The 19,559-nt window shown below is 34.5% G+C and overlaps 1 protein-coding gene across 2 annotated transcripts in view; it reads left to right on the plus strand.

Moving 5' to 3' along the window:
• Positions 1 to 19,559, plus strand: part of PDE3B (phosphodiesterase 3B) — a 130,028-nt gene that overhangs the window by 56,268 nt on the left and 54,201 nt on the right. For both annotated transcript variants that reach the window (XM_031681168.2, XM_072969556.1), the window contains exon 2: positions 19,464 to 19,514. In XM_031681168.2, coding sequence (XP_031537028.1) covers positions 19,464 to 19,514 — 51 coding nt within the window. The remainder of the gene's footprint in view (positions 1 to 19,463; positions 19,515 to 19,559) is intronic.

A 19,559-nucleotide genomic window follows, 5' to 3' on the forward strand; every position in this document is an offset into this window, starting at 1 on the left:
GGTGAGGATGGTCTTAGAATCAAAGCGCAGAACACAGCCTGATAAACCAAATGAGGAAAAGATGCCCAGACAGGAGCAGTTAGAATAGCCTGAAGCACAGAGGGAAGCTAAAGCTCCAAGGAATAGTAAAAGCTTGTTGAAGTACAGAAGTCTTGGGGAGTTTTTGTGTGAAGCAAGACTTAAAGAGGAAACAGGCTTGTTCCTTGGGGCAGATTTTGTAATGCTTTTGGATCATAAAGAAAATGGGATCTCTTTTATACGTATTTTATTTCAATATTTTGTGCAAGGAGAGTGATTTATTTTCTAAATGAAAAAGATAGAACTAAAGTTGGCCTGAGGGAACTGAAGTTCCAGATTAAGGAAGATTATAGAAGAGTATGTTCATAAACATAGTCAAACATCCTGATACGGATGAATTTTGTCCCAGGGTATGGAGAGAATTTACAGAAGAGATTAGCAAATAGCCTTTATACTTCTTTGAGACGCTATAGAGAATGAGAAGGGTTTGCAATACTGTAGATAGGTCTGATTTCTGATCAGATACTCTGATTTTCAGAGTGAGGACAGGTGAGTTTCACAAACAATGAATGAATTGGTTTGACACTGATCTCAGAAAAGATGAAAAGGATGGGTTTTTGAGTACCTGAGAGAGGTAGTGGTGGTCACCAGGCGTTAGTATGTGCTCATGTGCATAGCTATGGTAGATTGGCTACTTAGATCCACCATGTACTAGCTGTACAGCTTTGGGCAATTGGCTTTATCCCTCTATCTCAGTTTTCTCATCTTTAAAATTAAAAATAATACCATTTAGGGCAGAGTAGATTTAGCTCAAGTGGTAGAGTGCATGCTTAGCATGCACAAGGTCCTGGGTTCAATCCCCAATACCTCCTCTAAAGATTAATAAGTAAATAAACCTAATTACCTCCCCTCTCAAAGAAAAATACCATTTATTGCATAGGGTTGTAATGAAAATTAACTGCATTTATACTTGAAAGCATTTAGAACAAGATCTGATACATAGTAAGTATATTGTTAGTGTTTGATAGATCAGGATACAAACTGGCAGCTCGGGGAAATTAAATAGATAATATGTCTGGATTTCAGCAAGTCTTTTTTTTTTTTAAATTAAGGTAAAATTCGCATCACCTAAAATTAACCGTTTTAAACTACACAATCCTGTGGCATTTAGTACATTTACAGTGTTGTGCAACCATCACCTCTATCAAGCTCCCCAACATTTTCATCATCCCAAAAGGAAACCCCATATCCATTATGCTGTCACACTCTATTTCCTCCTGATCATAACCCCTGGCAACCACTAACCTACTTTTTCTCTATGGATTTACTTTTCTAGGTAATTCATATAAGTGAAATCATAGTTTGTGACCTTCTGAGTCTGGCTTCCTTCACTTAGCATAATGCTTTTGAAGTTCATCCACATTGTAACATATATTAGTATTTCGTTCCTTTTCTTGATTGAATAGTATTCCATTGTTTTGATTGCCACATTTTATTTGTCCATTTATCTGTCAATGGACACTTGGGTTGCTTCTATTTTGGGGGTATTGTAAATAATGCAAGTGTGGACATGGGTGTAGAAATATGTCTTTGAGCAGTTTCAGTTCTTTTGGGTATATTCCCAGAAGTGGAATTGCTGGATCATATGGTAATTATATTTGAAATATTTTGAGAAATTGCATATAGTTTTCCATAGCAGCCGCACCATTTTACATTCCCACCAATAGTGCCTTAGGTGTTCTAGGGGTTCCAGTTTCTCGACTTGTTATTTTCTGGTGTGTGGAGTTCTTTCTTTTCTTTTCTTTTCTTTTCTTTCTTCCTTCCTCCCTCCCTCCCTTCCTTTCCTTCCTCTCTTCCTTTCCTTCCTCTCTTCCTTTCCTTCCTCTCTTCCTTTCCTTCCTTTATTACTTCCTTCCTTCCTTTCCTCCTTTCTTTCTCTTTCTTTTAGTAGCCATCCTAATGGGTTTGAAGTGGTATATCATTATGGTTTTGACTTTTATTTCCCTAACGATTAATGATGTTGAACATCTTTTCATGTGGTTATTGGCCATCTAAGTATCTTTTTGGAGAAATGTCTATTCATTTCCTTTGGTCATGTTTTAGTCAGGTTGTGTGTTTTATTGTTAAATTTGAGGAGTTCTTTATATTCTGGATATTAGCTCCTTATAAGATATCTTGCCCATTTAAAAATTGGATTGTCTTTCTGTTCTTGAGTTATAAGCATTCGCTATATATTTTGGGGCCCAGAGCCCTGTCAGTAAATAATTCACAAATATTTTCTCCCATTCTCTAGGTTATTTTTTCACTTTCTTGATAGTGTCTTTTGTTGCACAAAAGGTTTTAATTTTGATGAAGTCCAGTTTATCTGTTTTTTCTTTTGTTGCTTGTGCTTTTGGTGTCATATGTAAGAATCCACTGCCAAATCTAAGTCTATGAAGATATACCTCTGTTTCCTCCTCTAAGAGTTTTATAGTTTTAGCTGTTATATTAAAGTCTTTGGTCCATTTTGAGTTCATTTTCATATATAGTATGAGGTAGAGTCCGGCTTGATTCTTTTGCCCAGGAATATCCAGTTGTCCCAGCACCCTTTTTTAAAGAGACAACTTTTCCCCTTTAAATCATTGTGTTGTCCTTGTTGAAAACCATAAATGTATGAGTTTATTTCTCAATTTTCAGTGCTGTTCCATTGATCTATATGTCTATCTTATGCTAGTTCCACTGTTTTAATGCTATTGTAAATGAGATTGTCTTCTTCATTTCCTTTTTGGATTGCTCATTACTGGCTTATAGAAATATAACTGACTTTTGTGTGTTGATTTTGTGTGCTACAATTTTTCAGAATTTATCTGCTCTAATAGTATTTTTTTGTGGATTCTTTAGGGTTTTCTGTACATAAGATCATATCGTTTACAAATAAACGTAATTTTACTTCTTCCTTTCCAGTTTGGATTTCATTTCTTTTTCTTGCTTAATTGCTTTGGCTAGGACTTGCAGTACAATGTTGAAATAGAAATGGTGAAAGCTGGCATCTTTGTCTTGTTTCTGATCTTGGGGGAAGGATTTCTGTCTTTCACTATTGAACTAGCTGTGGAATTTTCATAAATGCTCCTTGCTATGTTGAGAAAGGTCCCTTTTATTCCTAATTTGTTGAGTGTTTTTTTTTATTTTTATTTTTATTTTTTTTTTGGAGAGGGATCGTGAAAGGGTGCTGGTTTTGTTGAATGCTTTTCTGTATCAATTGAGATGATCATGTAGTTATTTTCATTCATTCTACCAATGTGGTGCATTACATTGATTGGTTTTCATATACTGAACCACTCTTGCATTCTCGTAATAAATCCCACTTTGTCATGATATATAATTCATAAGGGATATTGGTTTATAGTCTTCTTGTGATCTTTTTGTCTGGCTTTGGTATCAGGATAATGTTAGCCTCATAGAATTAGTTAAAAAGATTTGCATCTTATTCCACTTTCTTGGAAAAGTTTAAGAAGGATTGGTATTTAATTTTTTTTTAATTAGGAGGATTCATCAGTGAAGCCATCTGGTCCTGGGCTTTACTTGTTGTAGATCTATTCAGATTTTCTGAAGAATTTCTTTATGAGTCAGTTTTGGTAGTGTTTATAGGAACTTGTCCATATCATCTAGGTTATTTATTTTGTGAATATATAGTTGTTCAAAGAATTTTCTTATAATCCTTTTTATTTGTCATGTCTATAGTAATGGTTCCTCTCTCTTGTTTTCTACCTACATATATATATATATATATGAAATAATGTGGATATAATAGAATATTCTGTGTGAATAATAGAATATTCTGATTGGGAGGGAAGTGAAAGATCAACTAGTCTGACTTTTTAGTTTTTGAATTACCTTGAACACCTAATTAAATAGTAGGCTAGCTTCTGCAGGGACAGTTCCAATGATGAATAACTCAATACTTTTGAAGATGATACACCTCAGTTTTGAACAGCATTGACTAATTAAGAACAAATACTTACAGTGAAGCAAAGTCCACCTCCTTGTGTTTCTTTTTGTATTTTACCCATTGGCCCTAGATTTATTGGGGGCTATAGAGAATAACCCAAACCCCCTTCCTCCTAACAATCATGAAATTTGAGGACAACTTTTGTGACCCCTCTATTTCTCTCTTCATTCCCGAAGTTTCTCTGCTAGATTAAAAATTTCTGATTCCTTTTGCCGTTCTTCATGTGTCATAGAGTCCTTCTCTATCATTCAGATTGTGTTTTAGTTGGTCCCTACCAGGGGGGTAGACCATGAATAGAACTCAGGGAATCCATGGATTTGGGTATTATATTAGTCAAGTTTCTCCAGAGAAACAGAACCGATTGTGTGTGTGTGTGAAAGAAGAAATGAAGAAAATAAGAACTGGCTCAGCCGATGATGGAAACTGAGAAGTTAGCAATCTGGAGATCTAGGAGAGCCAATATGCAGTTCTATTCTGAGTCTGAAGGACTGAGAACCAGAAACCTCAACAGTCTGGAGACCTAAGAAGAGCGAGCCTGGGTCTGAATACTGGAGGAGACCAGTGTTACAGCTCAGCAGTGTTACAGCTCAGCAGTCAGGCAGGAAGTTTCCTATTACCTGGCCTTTTTATTCTATTCAGATCTGCAGCTGACTAAGGTCCACTCATATTAAAGGTTAATTTGCCTTATTGAATCTACTGATTCAAATGTTAATCTCATCCAAAAACACCCTCACAGATACATCCAGAATATTTGGCCAAATGTCTGGGCACTCAGTGGGCCCAATCAAGTTGACACATAAAATTAACCATCACACATATGAAATGTGTGTGTGTGTGTGTGTGTGTGTGTGTGTGTGTGTGTGTGTATATGTATACATATATATATATATCTTTATATTTACTAGCTTCTGAATGAGATTTGACATAAAAAAATTATGACAGCAAAAACCCACTAAAGTAGAACCTGTAACTTTGTTGTGCCAGTAGAAATCAGAGAGAGAGGATATGAATATCCACTGCCATTGTTGCAGGTACTTTGAATTATTAACATTTATTATTACTTAAGGTGAATAGTATATACAAGTTCTTATTATAAGAATATGTATTACTGAATTATGCTTATTTTAATATTTAAGATATAATAGAAATTTTATTGAATAGTTGGTTTCCTCTGTTTTCTTATTTAATGAACGAAACTTGCATTCTAGCTATCATGGTAACTTATCTGTTGTTTCCTTGCCTTTCCTTCATAAATGTGGGATAAAATATGTGCTGGAGGGCTTTGTGAATATTGTAACAGCTTTATTTAAAAAATCAAGTAATGAAATAAATGCCAAACCAGCACTTTCTCTGAATGTTCAGTCATTTTTGTGAGGGTATTTAAAGGAGACTTTTCCAAAGTCTGCAAAAATTTCTTATCAAGATGTTGTTTCTGTAAATGTTTCAGTAGGTCATAGTTTTCTTAGGCTCACCTAAATAGCTGACTTTTATTTACTCATTTATCCATTCAGTATTCATTTATTTGGATAGTGCCTTCTGTGAACCATGTACTTTGTTAGTCACTAAGGATAAGGCAGGGACCTTGCCATCAAAGAATCTAGGAGAAGAGATGGAAATGTAAACAAATACTTGAATTTTAATGTCAACATTAAATTGAATGCTCCCAATGATAGATTTTTTAAATGAAATCTCTTCAGTAATAGCACCTGATGTTCTGATAATCCTTGGGTTCATAAACTGTATCATTGGATGTTTAAAATTGATGAATTGTTCTCAGACACCAATCCCGATTTCTGTAGGGTGAAAATTTTTATTGTACAAGAATCCAATAGCTATGATTTCCTTAGGTAAATGTTAAGCTAAGCATCCATCCCTATATGTCCAGCATTTTCTACCAGAGAATAGAGTTGTTATCTTTATGCCTCTCTGTTTCAATGGTAGAGGTAAGGTAATTTAATTGAATACAGAGTGACAGTCTGATAAGTATCCCTCTTAGGGGATCAGAGGGGAGCAGAAGCTACCCATCCGGTCACAGCTACCATATTGTTTTCAAACTTTTTTTCTTAGTGTAATAAAAAAAAATTGATAAGTATGAAAATGGTCTATAAAATTGACTTAAAATTATCCCCATGTTCATTATTATTTTCCATGGAAAGTTAATGAATAACATTTTCTGCAATGTTCAGTCAATTCAAGTGTTCAAATATTTTAGTAAGTGAAATGCACATAAAGCCTTAAAATCGTTTCTTTTCTGGGAAAACTCAAGCAGGCCCTGGAGATTTTTAAAAACTCCCTTAATATTAGATAACTAAATGGTGTTTTGCTTTGGACGTTAGCAAACAAAAATTTTTATAAAAATAGTTTATTACACACCAGTTAAATCATATTGCCTTTTTAATTTTGAACAAGATAGAATGATTGTGGAAGCTTGTGTTTTAGGAACTTCCTATTTAGATTGTGTTAAATAACATACAGCATTTTTTTAAAAAACAATTTTTATAAATAAAGACAGAGTAACATGCGTTGTGAGATAGAACTTGACTCAAGCAAAAACTTCGAAAATCATTCTTAGCCTTACGGGGATAGTTCACTATTCTTGGATTATTTCTTCCTTTCTGAATTGCATGGATATTTTGGGGAGTTCAGTTTTATTTTTTCTTTGATAATTTGATCATTTAATTTGATAATCTAATTTTACTGGATAGTTTCCTTAATACTTTAGTTTTAATGTTCACTATTCCTAACTTTTTGTAAACAAATCAAGAGAACTCATTATTAGCATCAATAATACTAATAAATAATGTTAACATTTATTAGGATAATTTGTACAGAAGCTCTTCATGAGTATTATGTCACTTTATCTGAATAACCTATGAGTATGAATATTATTACAATTTTATAGACGGCATTATTTAAAATAACTCTGCAGTTCATCCATACCCCAAAGTTATCTACTTTATAAGGATGGATTTTTGTATATGATAACATTCCTGTTAAATTTGGTATTTCTGGATTTCCTCATCCTTAATAGTGTCTGCTTATATGTGAACTCTCTAGGCACTTTTGACTCTCTATACACCCTCTCCTCCCCTTCACTCCCACCCAAACCAGGACTTTGCAGTCTTGCAAAGCAGTCCCTGTAATATTCTACCATTACCTATTGTGTATTTTGAGTTCAGGGCTGAGACTGAAATTTTTCTGAATGAGAGAAACCACCCTCAACTATTATTATTAAATATGGAGTGAATTTGGATATTAGCTTATGCTACAGATTTGATATTTCTTAATGAATTCAACCTAAAATTACAAGGAATAACTGCTTAAATGCAAAATAAATAATGTGGTAAAAGCAATTTTCATGACAATGAATGTTGTTTGAATCAAAAGTAATGTCAAGCTGCTTTATATACTTCACATATTGTCAAAAGTTAAAATAAGGAGTAGTGAAATTTTTATTAAATTGTAGTGTTAAATTTATCTCTATAATTTATTAAAAAGTCATTCTGCTTATGCAAGGCGTAAAACTTTTTAATACAAAGTTTAGGATACTGTAATGATCCCTGGGGAATCTGTTTTGTTTTTGTTTATTTTAATAGACCAGAGGTTCCATTTTCAGATCAAGTCACTATGGGGCTAGTACCTTTGCTTAATTTTAATCTCAGTTATTATGACAAAATTTGTTTACTCAACAAATGCCTAGCAGCGTCAAACAGATACTGTTGGCAACCTGAGTAATTTTTACCTGACTGATAAAAGTCCCAAATGAAAAATGGTAAATTTTAATTTTAAATGAAAAAAAATTATTTTGTTAATATACATTGATTTTTAAGCTTTTTTGTCCATTATGTCACTTTGCTGCATTTTACGCATGTGCTGATGTTTGACTGTGCTGAACATTAGGAATTGTTTATACCCAACTTTGAAAATTATTTATTACTTGTGCACTTAGCAGTTTTTACACAAGTGCTTCATGCATATGTTAAAACTTATTTTTATGTGGTCTTTATGATTTTATTACTGAAATATTTTTAACACTATACTCTGAATAGACATTTTCTTTTATTATCAGTTAAGTTCACATTTAACTTAAGTGCTTCATATTTTATATGTATGTAGACTGTAATTTTTTTCAGTTCATATGCAGAACGTATTTAGCCATTACCCATGTGACACTACTGAATATATTACTGATTTAGAAGCAGCGATCTCAGTAGAATTTTAGTCCTGAATGTTGTGGGGAAAATGCATTTTCTTTGGAATTATCCATTATGTGCATTTAAACTATGCCAGAAAAAAATAACTTTTGTTTTAATCTGCTTTTTGTATTTAGTAGTTATTTGTATAAATTAAATAAAATGTTTTCAAGTAAAAAAATTAAAGTCTACTTTGATCCTTTTATGATAATTTTCTTTAATACATCTGTCTACTAAATTTAATGTTCTGTTCTAAAATAAAGGCAGGTAAGGGCCTAGTAAATGTATCTCTGTTAAATATTTAGAATTTTATCCATGAAAAGTTATGCAAGCAAGTGATAAGGAAATATTCTTAAATATACCTGTGCTACTTTCCTATATAGTCCTTTGTATGAAACGTTTTTCTAAGTTTTGGAGATGTAGCCATTTGACAGAATAAGAGTTTTTTGTTTGTAGTCCTGAATCTTTACCCTATTGTCAATGTGTTAGTTCATATTGAATAATCTAAGTTCTGATTGTTACTTTCTAAATTAACTTGCAGTTACTACTTTCAGAAAGCTTTATTGTGAAAGAATTGTAGCCTCTAACCATTTCTTCTGTTTTAAGAGATCAACTACATTAACTGAGATTAAGAAATAAGAAGTAGAGAATAGGAACCAAGGAAAATGGGAAGGTTTGAGTCAGATGCAGAAAGTGGTAAACAGATTTTTGTTGTTAGATTTCCCTCCATGTGTTTGGGGATGTAATCAAATGTGAGTTTGGTTGGAAATATGAGTTTGTAAAATTATAAATGGTAATCAGAGAGATTTTTATTTTCTTTGGAGAGAAGACTTGTCTCACTTAAAACCAAGAAGTTCCTTTGTTTTGCTTGACTGTATGCCTACAGGCCTTTTTTCTAATTGAGTGAGGTTAGGCACAGAGCTCAGAAAGACAAAGAAAATCACTTAGTTACTCTGGTCCGTGTTTTCTTTTTCTGTAAAAGGAAAAAATTGAAATTAACTTCTAAATTCCCCTAAGCTCAGATATACTTTGGCTATTTCCAACAGGAGAGTAACATGACACACATGGTTTTAGAGATTGATTTTACTTTATAAAGTAGATAAAATTGATTAGAGGCTGCTGAAAGTGATCCAGGATTGATATGATAAAAATATGAAAATAAGGTGATGATAGAAAATCAGAAATATCTAGATCAAATTAGATTGACATGGGGAAGAAGAAAGAGGAATTTTTTAAATGAGTCATTTATTCATTCAATAAGTTACTTTGTCTAAGTTTAATTATATATAATAACTGATCTCACAGGTTGAATATAATAATATATATGAAGCTCCCAACAGAGTACCTAATGTAGTGAACACACAGGTTTTCAGAACCTCTTTTGTCGCCTACGGTTTACTGGACTTGAGGTTGCCTCCCCCCTGTTCAGGTTTTATTTTGTTTTAGTTGCAATGAGACAGGAATTTGAGGACACTAAAAGACTGAGACTGATGAAAAGGGCTATAATCACCATTTGTTCTCTTTCAAATGCATGATCCAAGCAATATTTAGCTCTTACCTACAGTGATTTCCTCCTTCTGTCCAAATATGGGTTGGACATGTTTGCAGATGGGAACCTTCACAGTTAGAATGGTCCTGGGCCCACAGCTGGCTGGCGTTGATAGTTCTCATGATCAAAGGCAGGGTGGAGTGGGAAGATTGCAGAAGGGCATCAAAGCCTGGAGCTGAGCCCTTGTAGAGAATTTCTAGCTTTATTCTAGAGCAGTATTCTAACCCTCTTCAAGTACTCCTCTTGCGGCAGGTGTTATAAATTGATGATGAAATATAATCTCTGCCCACAGTGAAATATCATTAGGACTCTCCATTGTGTTATTTGGGAATAAAAAGGTCACGTGTCTGTGTAAACACATTAGAGACATTTGGTATCTATATCAAAAGAGCCAAGGGGCAGAATTCCTAAACAAAGGAACTTCTAGCAAAGAATTTGCATGTTATTTTATTTTTTCACCTTACATATATGCAGCTATTTTACCAGTAAGGCTAGTGTCTTTGGTTGGTTCATCATTCTTAAATCTAAACTACAGTTTATCTGGGGACAGATAAATGATAAAGGGCAATCAAGAAATGCTGTATTTGCTCTGTTAGACAGAAAGTCTGCCTGCCTAGGACCAGCTAGTTCCTTTGTCTTACTTGAACGTCTGTGCAATTTGTGAATCTTTTAGTTGTGTGAGCGCTAAAGAGTTGATGAGGGGGAGAAAGCAACCAAGCCTCCTCTCTTTGAGCTGTAAGTAGGTGAGAAGCAGTATAGTGTTTAGGAGCCTGGGCTCTGGCGTCAGTCTGCCTGAGTTATTGTGTGAATGGATAGGGATGTCTTTAGACTTGGTCATAAAACCACCATTTTAGGTTGATCTCAGATCTCCCCAGAAGGCCATTGTGATCTCCTGGTTTTATTTCCAGACTGGAGTCAAGTGTATAGCATATTCCTGTGATTGAGGTGAGAAACCTTTTTTTCTCTTTTGGTCTTGTTCTTAAACTGGGCTTAAAATTCTAAAATACTTGTTAGGAAATTCCTCATGCAGTCCTGAATTGTTCACAGGTTTTAGTAAGGTCTTTTAAATGTTAGCTATCATTAATTTAATGTCTTGCTTAAATTATACTGAAATTCATATTGTAACTTAGAAAGCAAACATCATTATTCACAGTAGGAAGAAAACAGAAAAGGTTTACGATCCCATTTTTTTCCCACTTATTTTTGGCACATTGTCTCCCACAGTATGCGTCTCTTGGTGGGAATGTAGAGTCCATGTCTGAAATGGAGATGAAATTTTGCTCAACCATAGGCTAGAGAAGCCAGTTGAGGCATACTCTAAGTTATATATCCAGAAGGACATGGGAAGTCTAGAAGAGAAGTAGGTAGGTAAAAACTTGGAAACATCTGGAGTGAATAAGAAATTAAGGATACTATACTTCAATAATAAAAAAAAAAAGTATACTGGTAAAATGGAGGCTCTTTCATATTATATTTAGAAAATGGCTCTCTGTGCTTGGATTACCTTAGCACAACTAATTGGATCATGGTGTGTGGAACTGTTTAAAACCTTTAAAATAATTCTGAAAAATATTAAGGTTAAAAAAAAGTAGGTGTTTTCCTCAATTTCAGAACATCAGATGATTAAAAACAAAAAAGTCCAATAAGATGAATAGGATATAGAGATTTAAGTAATTGGTACTTTCACAGGTTGAAGTTCCACCTATTTCAAGCAGTCTAGGACTTCAGTACTTTCATATTTTGATCATTCAGCTTGTGTTTATCCCGCCCCTTTAAATACTATTGTTTCTGGCTTTGTACTCTTGACAGAAAGTGGCAAACTTGTATATATTTAAAGTGCTACTTTATAAAATCTAAATTATCAGTATGGCTTTAGAAAAATCTTTATTGGAGTTGCCTGGCATTTTCAAGTACCAGGAAATAAGCCAATATAGCTCAGAGAGAATTATATGAGGGTAAACATCACTCTTTTGACAAATTTTACTGTAAATGGAGGGGCAGAGAAATGGGATAATGGCTAGCTGTAAGTATGATCATGAGAAAGTACATGTGTGTGAGAGGTAAGGAATTGCGGCCTGTTTGTAGTCTAATGGGAATGATTTAGTAGAGGGAGAAAATGAGGATGTAGAAGGGGAGAGAACTGTTTGTGAAATATCCTCAGGTAGGCAGCAGGGGATTGGATCTATGCATTTATGGAAAAGTGAGCCATTGACTAGAGTTCAGGTAATTCCTCTGTAGTAACAGAATGAAATGCGGGGAACATGGGTCTGGTATTGAGGGTCGTTTGATGATTTGATGACCTTTTAAAATTTATCACTTTCAGAAAGAAGCAGACTAAAAGTGTAGGGAGATAAAATCTGAGTTCAAATCATTGTTCTGTGCTTTGTTAGCTGACATCTGACAGAACCTGGTCAGCAATGTCCCTGTGTTATTTAGGCATGCAGGAAGAAACAGAATTCACTTCAAGGTGGTTCAAATAAGAAGATTTTAGTGAAGAATCTGCTCTGAGAGATTGAGCAGGGTTAAAAGGATGGATGAGAGATGGATGAGGCAACTAGAGACTAGTAACTGTGGAAAGCTGTTACCTTACCTGAGGCTGAAGGAACAAGGGTGTACATGGTGTTCACGGAGCGGCAGCTGAAGTTGTGAATGGGAAGACCATCTGGTAATAGCTGCAGTCCCTCCAGGGGACTCTCTCCTCCCAAACTCCAGGTTCCTGCTGTCTCCCAACCTAAGGGGAAGGCAGCTGCGTGGGAGCTTAAGGGCTGCAGAGTGTACGGGTCACCCTCCCCTAGGGTGGCGAGGAGAGCAAAGAAGGGATCTGGGAGGCAAATGCAGAATAATTAGTATAATCACTAAGCCTCAACTTCTCCATATATGAATGGGGTTCCTTGTAAAATTGTTGTGATTTTACATGATGCCAAGCACCTGCCATATTGCTAGCACATAGTAGTGTTGATAATGATCGTAAATGATAAAAATTATAAGAGACTGTAGCATAATGATTAAGAATCCTTAAAGCTTTGGAATGAGGCATATCTGAATTTAATTTCTGTCTCTGCCACTTACTAGTCATATGATTCTGGGCAGGTTACTTCACCTTTCTTATTCTCTTTTGCGTCATTCGTGAAATGAGGAAATAAGGCTTACCACAAAGAACTCTAGTGAAGATTAAAGAAGACGCTATGTATTAGGCACCTAACAGAGTGCTAGTGCATAGCTTGCCGTCTAAGTCAGCAGGACTGTAACCATATATTTGGATTGATCAGTAATAGTAAATGAGATTAGTTTCCAAGTAATACTAGTCTCCACCCCCACTACACACACCTCCTTTTTTTCCCTCCCTCTACTGCTCAGTTTTTCTGACTGGGGCCCTTCTTTGTCATGCAGGGGTCAAGGCTACTATCTGCACTTTAAACTATTAGAAAGTACAGTTTTAGTTAGTTTAGTTTTTGGCTGTCCAGTTATTTTATATTTTTGGTTTATGTTCAGTAAACACAGAATTAAATGGGCCTAAGTTGGAAGACCGAAATAGGAAAAGTTGGAAATACTGAAACTCAGTTTCATTTGATTTATGCATGAAGTTCAAGTAAAATGTCAACAAGAAACATGAGAATAAAGGATGTTTTAACAGTTAATTCACAGCTGTACCATAATAGATAATCTTTCAAATTTTGCATGAATATCATAGTTCTGTAAGTTTGACTTGAAGACACATATATGTTTTTCTTTTTGGCTACATAGGGAACAATGAAATAAAACCTCATTGACGTAATTGAACCTGATAACATCTCCTGGTTGTACTGCTGATGTTTCACTGTGGTATTGGTGGTTTTGTAGAGCTCTGTAAAGCATGTTGGACTTACAAACATACTCAAACAGAAACTTTTATCAGAATTCAACTTTTTAACCACAAAGAACAGCTGAATTTATGTAAAGGCACAGTCTTGGGTTTACTTTATCAAATCAACTAGAAACAACTTTTTAATAGTTTACACCTATGTTACTTATGAGACAATACTGTTTTTAAAATTATTTTTGAACAGGTAACTACAGTGTGTAAAGATACGTAATAATTTCTGATACTGTATTGAGCTTAGATGGAAACAGACAAATATAACACTGGAAGCTCCTAAAAACAGCAGTTAAATTTCATACTTTCAGAAAATGTCTTATAGTATAATAGAAATATGTTTTGAACACATACCATAGTCACTGTAACTTCTTTTTTTACTGTGATTCAAAATTTAACTATTTATTTATTCTTAAATGATCTATAGGATCTACTTTGGGATTGAAGATTAGATGCTTAAAATCTTGTGGACTTGGGAACCATTTTTATACAGAGCGTATACTTTGTACTTGGAAGTAAGACTTTTAAAAAGCTACATATTATATAGGAAGAATGAATGCTTCTACCAAAATCCAGGCAAAATTGTAATTTACAGTGGAACACAGCAGTATGTGCATGTGTGTGTGTGTGGCTGTTGGTTCTGAATATTCAAATTCAATACCCCATTTTTGTTTTTTTAACACTGAATCATGCCCAGCATGTGTGTTTTAACCACCAACTGTTTTCTGTGAATAAAGCAGTGGTAGATCTGCAGTTAAGAGAGATTCTCACTGTTTAGTGAGGCTCTTACTGACTGTATAGGTATCTGATCTCTCAGACCTGATCGCAGCACATGTTTTCAAGTCTCTATCATAGTTCACAAAATGAACACATAAAAAGTTGTCTGCCATCTTTTGTCATGTGTTTTGCACATAAACCAAGAGCTGATTTGGACTTAGCACGTGAGTGCATTTATCCACCAACCAGTAAATAAAATATCTGCTATGTACAAATATGACAGTAATTACTTTTATATTGTATGCCTTTTCAGTTCTGTGATGTCTCGATGTGTCATGCAGCAAATACATTCTGGAAATTATTTGATCTGTTCCCGCTTCCAGCATAGTGTTTATCATTTGGTGGCTAGTTTTACCAATCTCTCAGCAATAGTTTATCTTTTTTCATATCCTTTTCCTGTGAGGAGCACAGAATCTAAATGGTGCCTGTATAGTTTCTGTATCTTCTGTTTTAGGAACAGAAATATTCAGTTTTAGATTAGAAAGCATTGATTGTTCTAGAAAAGTTCTACTGGATTACCAAAAAGGCTTTTATATTTTGTTTGAATGTCATAAAAGTTTCAAAACAGGCAGAAGAATATAGGGTGAATGAATTGCAAGTCTAAAAATAATCCAATTTTTAGATAGTCACTGTTGTATGACTTAGTAATATTTTTATTTTTATGGGTTTGTGTGGTATTATCACACCCACAAATTTGTTGTCAGTTTACATTAGAGTCTTGTTCTTGATTTAGACTTAGCACTTATTCTGAGTTATTTATGTTCCTATTTTTATTAGGACCTTAAGCTTTAGGAAACCAATTTTGAGCCGTTTAGTTTTTTCATGGAGGGTATACTGTAACACAATGCAAAGAATGCAGATTTAACAATTATAAACAATAATATTCAAAAGGCATGAAAATATTTATCTAAGATGATTTGTACTCTTAAAGAATAATGCAGGCCTTAGGGTACTTACCCCACTGTAAAAAATATAATGATTATTAAGATTATGATATTTCTGTGGAAATCAGAATTAATCTTACATTTCACAATTTTGAAATATATGTAAACTAAATTGTTTCTTCCCCCACCCCCTAAAATATTCCAGACCACCTATGGAACAACTAGATAATAATTTGATAAATAATGGCTAATACTCAATTACTGTTTCCCACTTTAAATTTTTATCTATGTGCTAGTATTATAGAGACATTGAGCAATATTTCCATTAAGGATTTTTCTCCTTTGGAGATCTCTCACTCTGCCCTATATCATCACTATCAAGTACAAGCTCTAGAGCATACCAGTTTAGCAACAAAAATATTGTCCCCACATTCTTTTCCAGCTCTTGCTGCATTTCATTCTTGACATGTGCAGCACAAGTCCTGAAGAGTTTACTCTAGTCGCTGCCTCTACTTCTTTGCCAGGATAGAGACCAAGGATAACAAACACCATCAACCCACCATTAACTTTGAATATCATCAGTGACTTTGAAGTTCCCTGCATGCCACTCTGAGATCCAGTTTTCTTCCCTCCTCCCTCAGAGATGATCCATATCCTGAATTTCTTTATAGTTTTCCACATATTTACATTTTTAAAAGCATATTTCAATGTGTATTTTATTTCACATGCATGTAATTAAACTGTATGTATCCTTCTGTAACTTTTCTCATCCAATATAATGTTTTTAGGATTCATCCAGATAGGTTGAAGCTATCCTGCATTCATTTTCACTGTTGTGTTCCGCTACATGAATGTACCAAGATTTCCCCATTCTGCTATTGATGGACATTGAGGTGGTATCCAGCTCTGTGCATTCATGTTCTTGTCTCCTGGTGTTAAACTGTATAGCTTTGGAGTTTTTGCCCCAATCTGTTGTGGACTCTGCTTTTGTAAAAATACACTAAAACCTTATCTCAACAATGTCATATTGCTATAAAAATTTCTAAATGTTTACTCTTAATATCTGTACTTCTCTTATTGTGGACCACACCTTGAATAATACTACTCAAAGATGTACCTAGCAGTAGAATTCCTGGATCATACATCAGCTACTACTTATGCAGAAAATTTTGTTTTCTCAAAATCACGAGTATCCTAGTTGTCCAAATTACACGGAAGGCAGTCTACCATCAATTTGTGGCTTTCACTGTATCTGTTTTCAGTTCCTAGTATGCAGGGGATTTCAGGCTAAGACCTGCTGCTTTTTGGTAAACGTATTTTTGATCCCAGAGAAAGTGATTGCGAGTAAGATTGAGTTGCTGCTTAGGAGTGTATTCAAAGCCCAAATGGCAAGCACAAGTGAGAGAAAACCTATATGGGGTGGAGGGCCAAGGGTGGGTGAAATTTAGAGATGGTCTGCAATATCAAATGCTACAGTAGAGAGATCCATAAAGAATAGGCACAGAGGAAAAAAAAACCAAAACACCTCGTACAAAGTAAGGTTTTTAGAGACCTCTAAGAGCACAGTTAAAATAGGTATGTATTCACGTTGCTTCTCATGTCAGCAGCAGCTTCTGAGAAGGCAGCCTTGGAATGGTCTCAAGGCAGAATGTAAGCTAATGATTCTCTTATAAGCCATAAGCAGGACTACTTTTTTAAAATCAGTGTTTTTCAACCTTTAAAAAAAATTATCATCATCCCCGTAAGGAGCCTTTTTAGGTATTTTTCCCTTAATCATTCCTCCCCCTGTGTGAAATTTTAATACCATAGATTTAATATATCTGTTTATGTGCTGTAGTGATAGGAGGGCTACAACCATTTTAAAGATTTTTTTTTGCCCCCTAGTTACCAATTCTGACCTTCTTGGCAGTGATAGGACTACTGTTAAGAATGCATAATATGAGGGAGGTGGGTATAGTTCAAGTGGTAGAGTGCATGCTTAGCATGCACGAGGTCCTGGGTTCAATCCCCAGTACCTCCATCGAAAAAATAAACAAATAAACCTACTTACCCTCCTGCAAAAAAAAAAATTAAATTAAAAAATGCATAATATGAATATAAATATGCCTTTTGGCATTGGAATGCAAATATTTTAAAAGATAATATTTAATCATATAGGCTAATGAAGTAGGGGACAAGGAACACTCAACGTTAAGAAACCATCCTAATGAAAGTATACTGGGATTAGCAAGAAGTCACTTCTACTTAGACTAGTGACTTAGAGAAACGAGATAATAGATATGTCACTGTTTGATAGTATCCTTGTGGAGGAAATGAAGTACGGATTGGATGAAAGTAAGCTCGACAATTTCATAGACTCAGAATGCAAATCTCATAGGTAATCCTTAGTGACCCATCATGTGATTCTGTCTGCACTCCTGTCTACACTGTACTTCTGTTAGTGAACTTAAGGAAACATCAGATTTACCAGCGTCATGATGATGGGAGGAATGATGAATAGGCTAGTTGACATCCTCACTCTCCAAGGAAAGTTTGGCAGGCTGAAACCAGGTCAGAAGTAAAATATTGCAGTTGGGTCTAAAAAGCCAATTGTGTAAGAATAGCATGCAGAAAACAGAGCATGTATATCAGATATAAAAGAAACCTAGGGATTTTAGGTTATATTAATCTTAGTGTGAATGTGCTTATTAGGAAGTTATTAATGTCTCAAATTGCATTGTCTCTAGAATCTAGAATGTAGCCTGGTTAAATCACAACCTGAAATAATTATATGAAGACCACACTAAGGGCCATAAAAATACTGCATAAATTTGAAAAGTCTACTAATATATTTTATATATTTTGCATGTTAGCTATACCATAGCCATTTTGCAGGTACTGGTCCATGAATTTTGTTAAGTGGTTGTAGTATGTCTGGGTTTTCTTTGGAAAGAAATAGGTAGGTTTCTTTTCACTGGCAAGAGATGACCTTCTGCAAGGATGTTGACAAGGAGATGGTGATAATGACAACTAACAATTTTTAAAAGTGATTATATTATTTAAAACAGGGGTCAGCAAGCTACAGCCTACTGATCAAATCCTGCCACAACCTGTTCTTGTATGACCACTGAGCTAAGGATATTTGTTTCGTTTTGTTTTGCATCTTAAGGGGTTGTAAAACAAAAACAAAAACAAAAAGCAACTAATATGCCATAGAGACCTTGTGTGCTTTGCAAAGCCTAAAATGTTTAGTATTTGTAAGAAAAAAATCTGCTAACTCCTAATAAAATATTGGACCGGTGAGAGAGTATATAACATTTTAAGATCTTTTGCAACCAGGATCCCTAACAATCAGAAGGCAGGAAATGACACAAATATTTCAGTACATTGAAATTATTTGATTGCATTACCAATTAATTACACTTATTTACAGACTAGGGTTCAAAGCTATGTAGAAAATCACAATTATAAATATTATTTAGGCAAAAGGAGACCTATTTATTAACTAAGCAAACGTAAAAAAAATTTAGGATTAACCATATGTAGCAGTTATAACTTGTTAAATTAAAGCTAATTTTATCTCCTTGATTATAGTGACTATTGAATGGGGAAGTAGCCAGGAAGACAGCCTACTAAGAAGAGAAAGGCAGGAAAAAACTAGTCTGGTACCATTGATAATCTATAAATGAGACAAACAGGAAAACCATAACTATCTGTATACCAAAAAGGTTGTGTGTTGCTTTTATAAACCCATTCCTTTACTTAATCTAAACCACAGGACAAACTTTTTAAAGTGCGTTTGAGAGGTGCCTAATTGGTAAGGAAATAGCGCCACCTACTGACTCTGGGTTAAGATGACAAATTATGAGCCTTTGGAGAAGGTGGAGATGAGGAAAGAGTGGTGATTTGTAATTTTTCTTGTATTTTTAGTGGATGGATGTGATTTTGGATTTATGTTTTTGGTTCTGTGGTAATAGATATTTTGAAGGTTACTATAGCTTTTTAAGTGACTTTATTCTGACTATTCTTTTGATTTCTCAATCACAGATTACATAATTAATGAAATACTCCATCTAGAGATAATTTTTATTCTCACTTTCCCAATTCCTTTCCCAAACTTTAAGCTATTTTAGGTATCTGTAATTGAAGATGCTTCATTTGTCTTTACATATATTTGTTCATTTATTTCTGGTTTGTAACTAAGTGAATTTTTTTTTTCCAGATGATTCTTTGGGATTGGGACTTAAAGCAGTGGTATAAGCCTCACTATCAGGTAAATATAAGTGATATCACTATAAGTAATATCTGTACTGAAACT

Source organism: Vicugna pacos, chromosome 10 (genome assembly GCF_048564905.1).
Source record: "Vicugna pacos chromosome 10, VicPac4, whole genome shotgun sequence".
Classification (NCBI taxonomy): Eukaryota; Metazoa; Chordata; class Mammalia; order Artiodactyla; family Camelidae; genus Vicugna; species Vicugna pacos.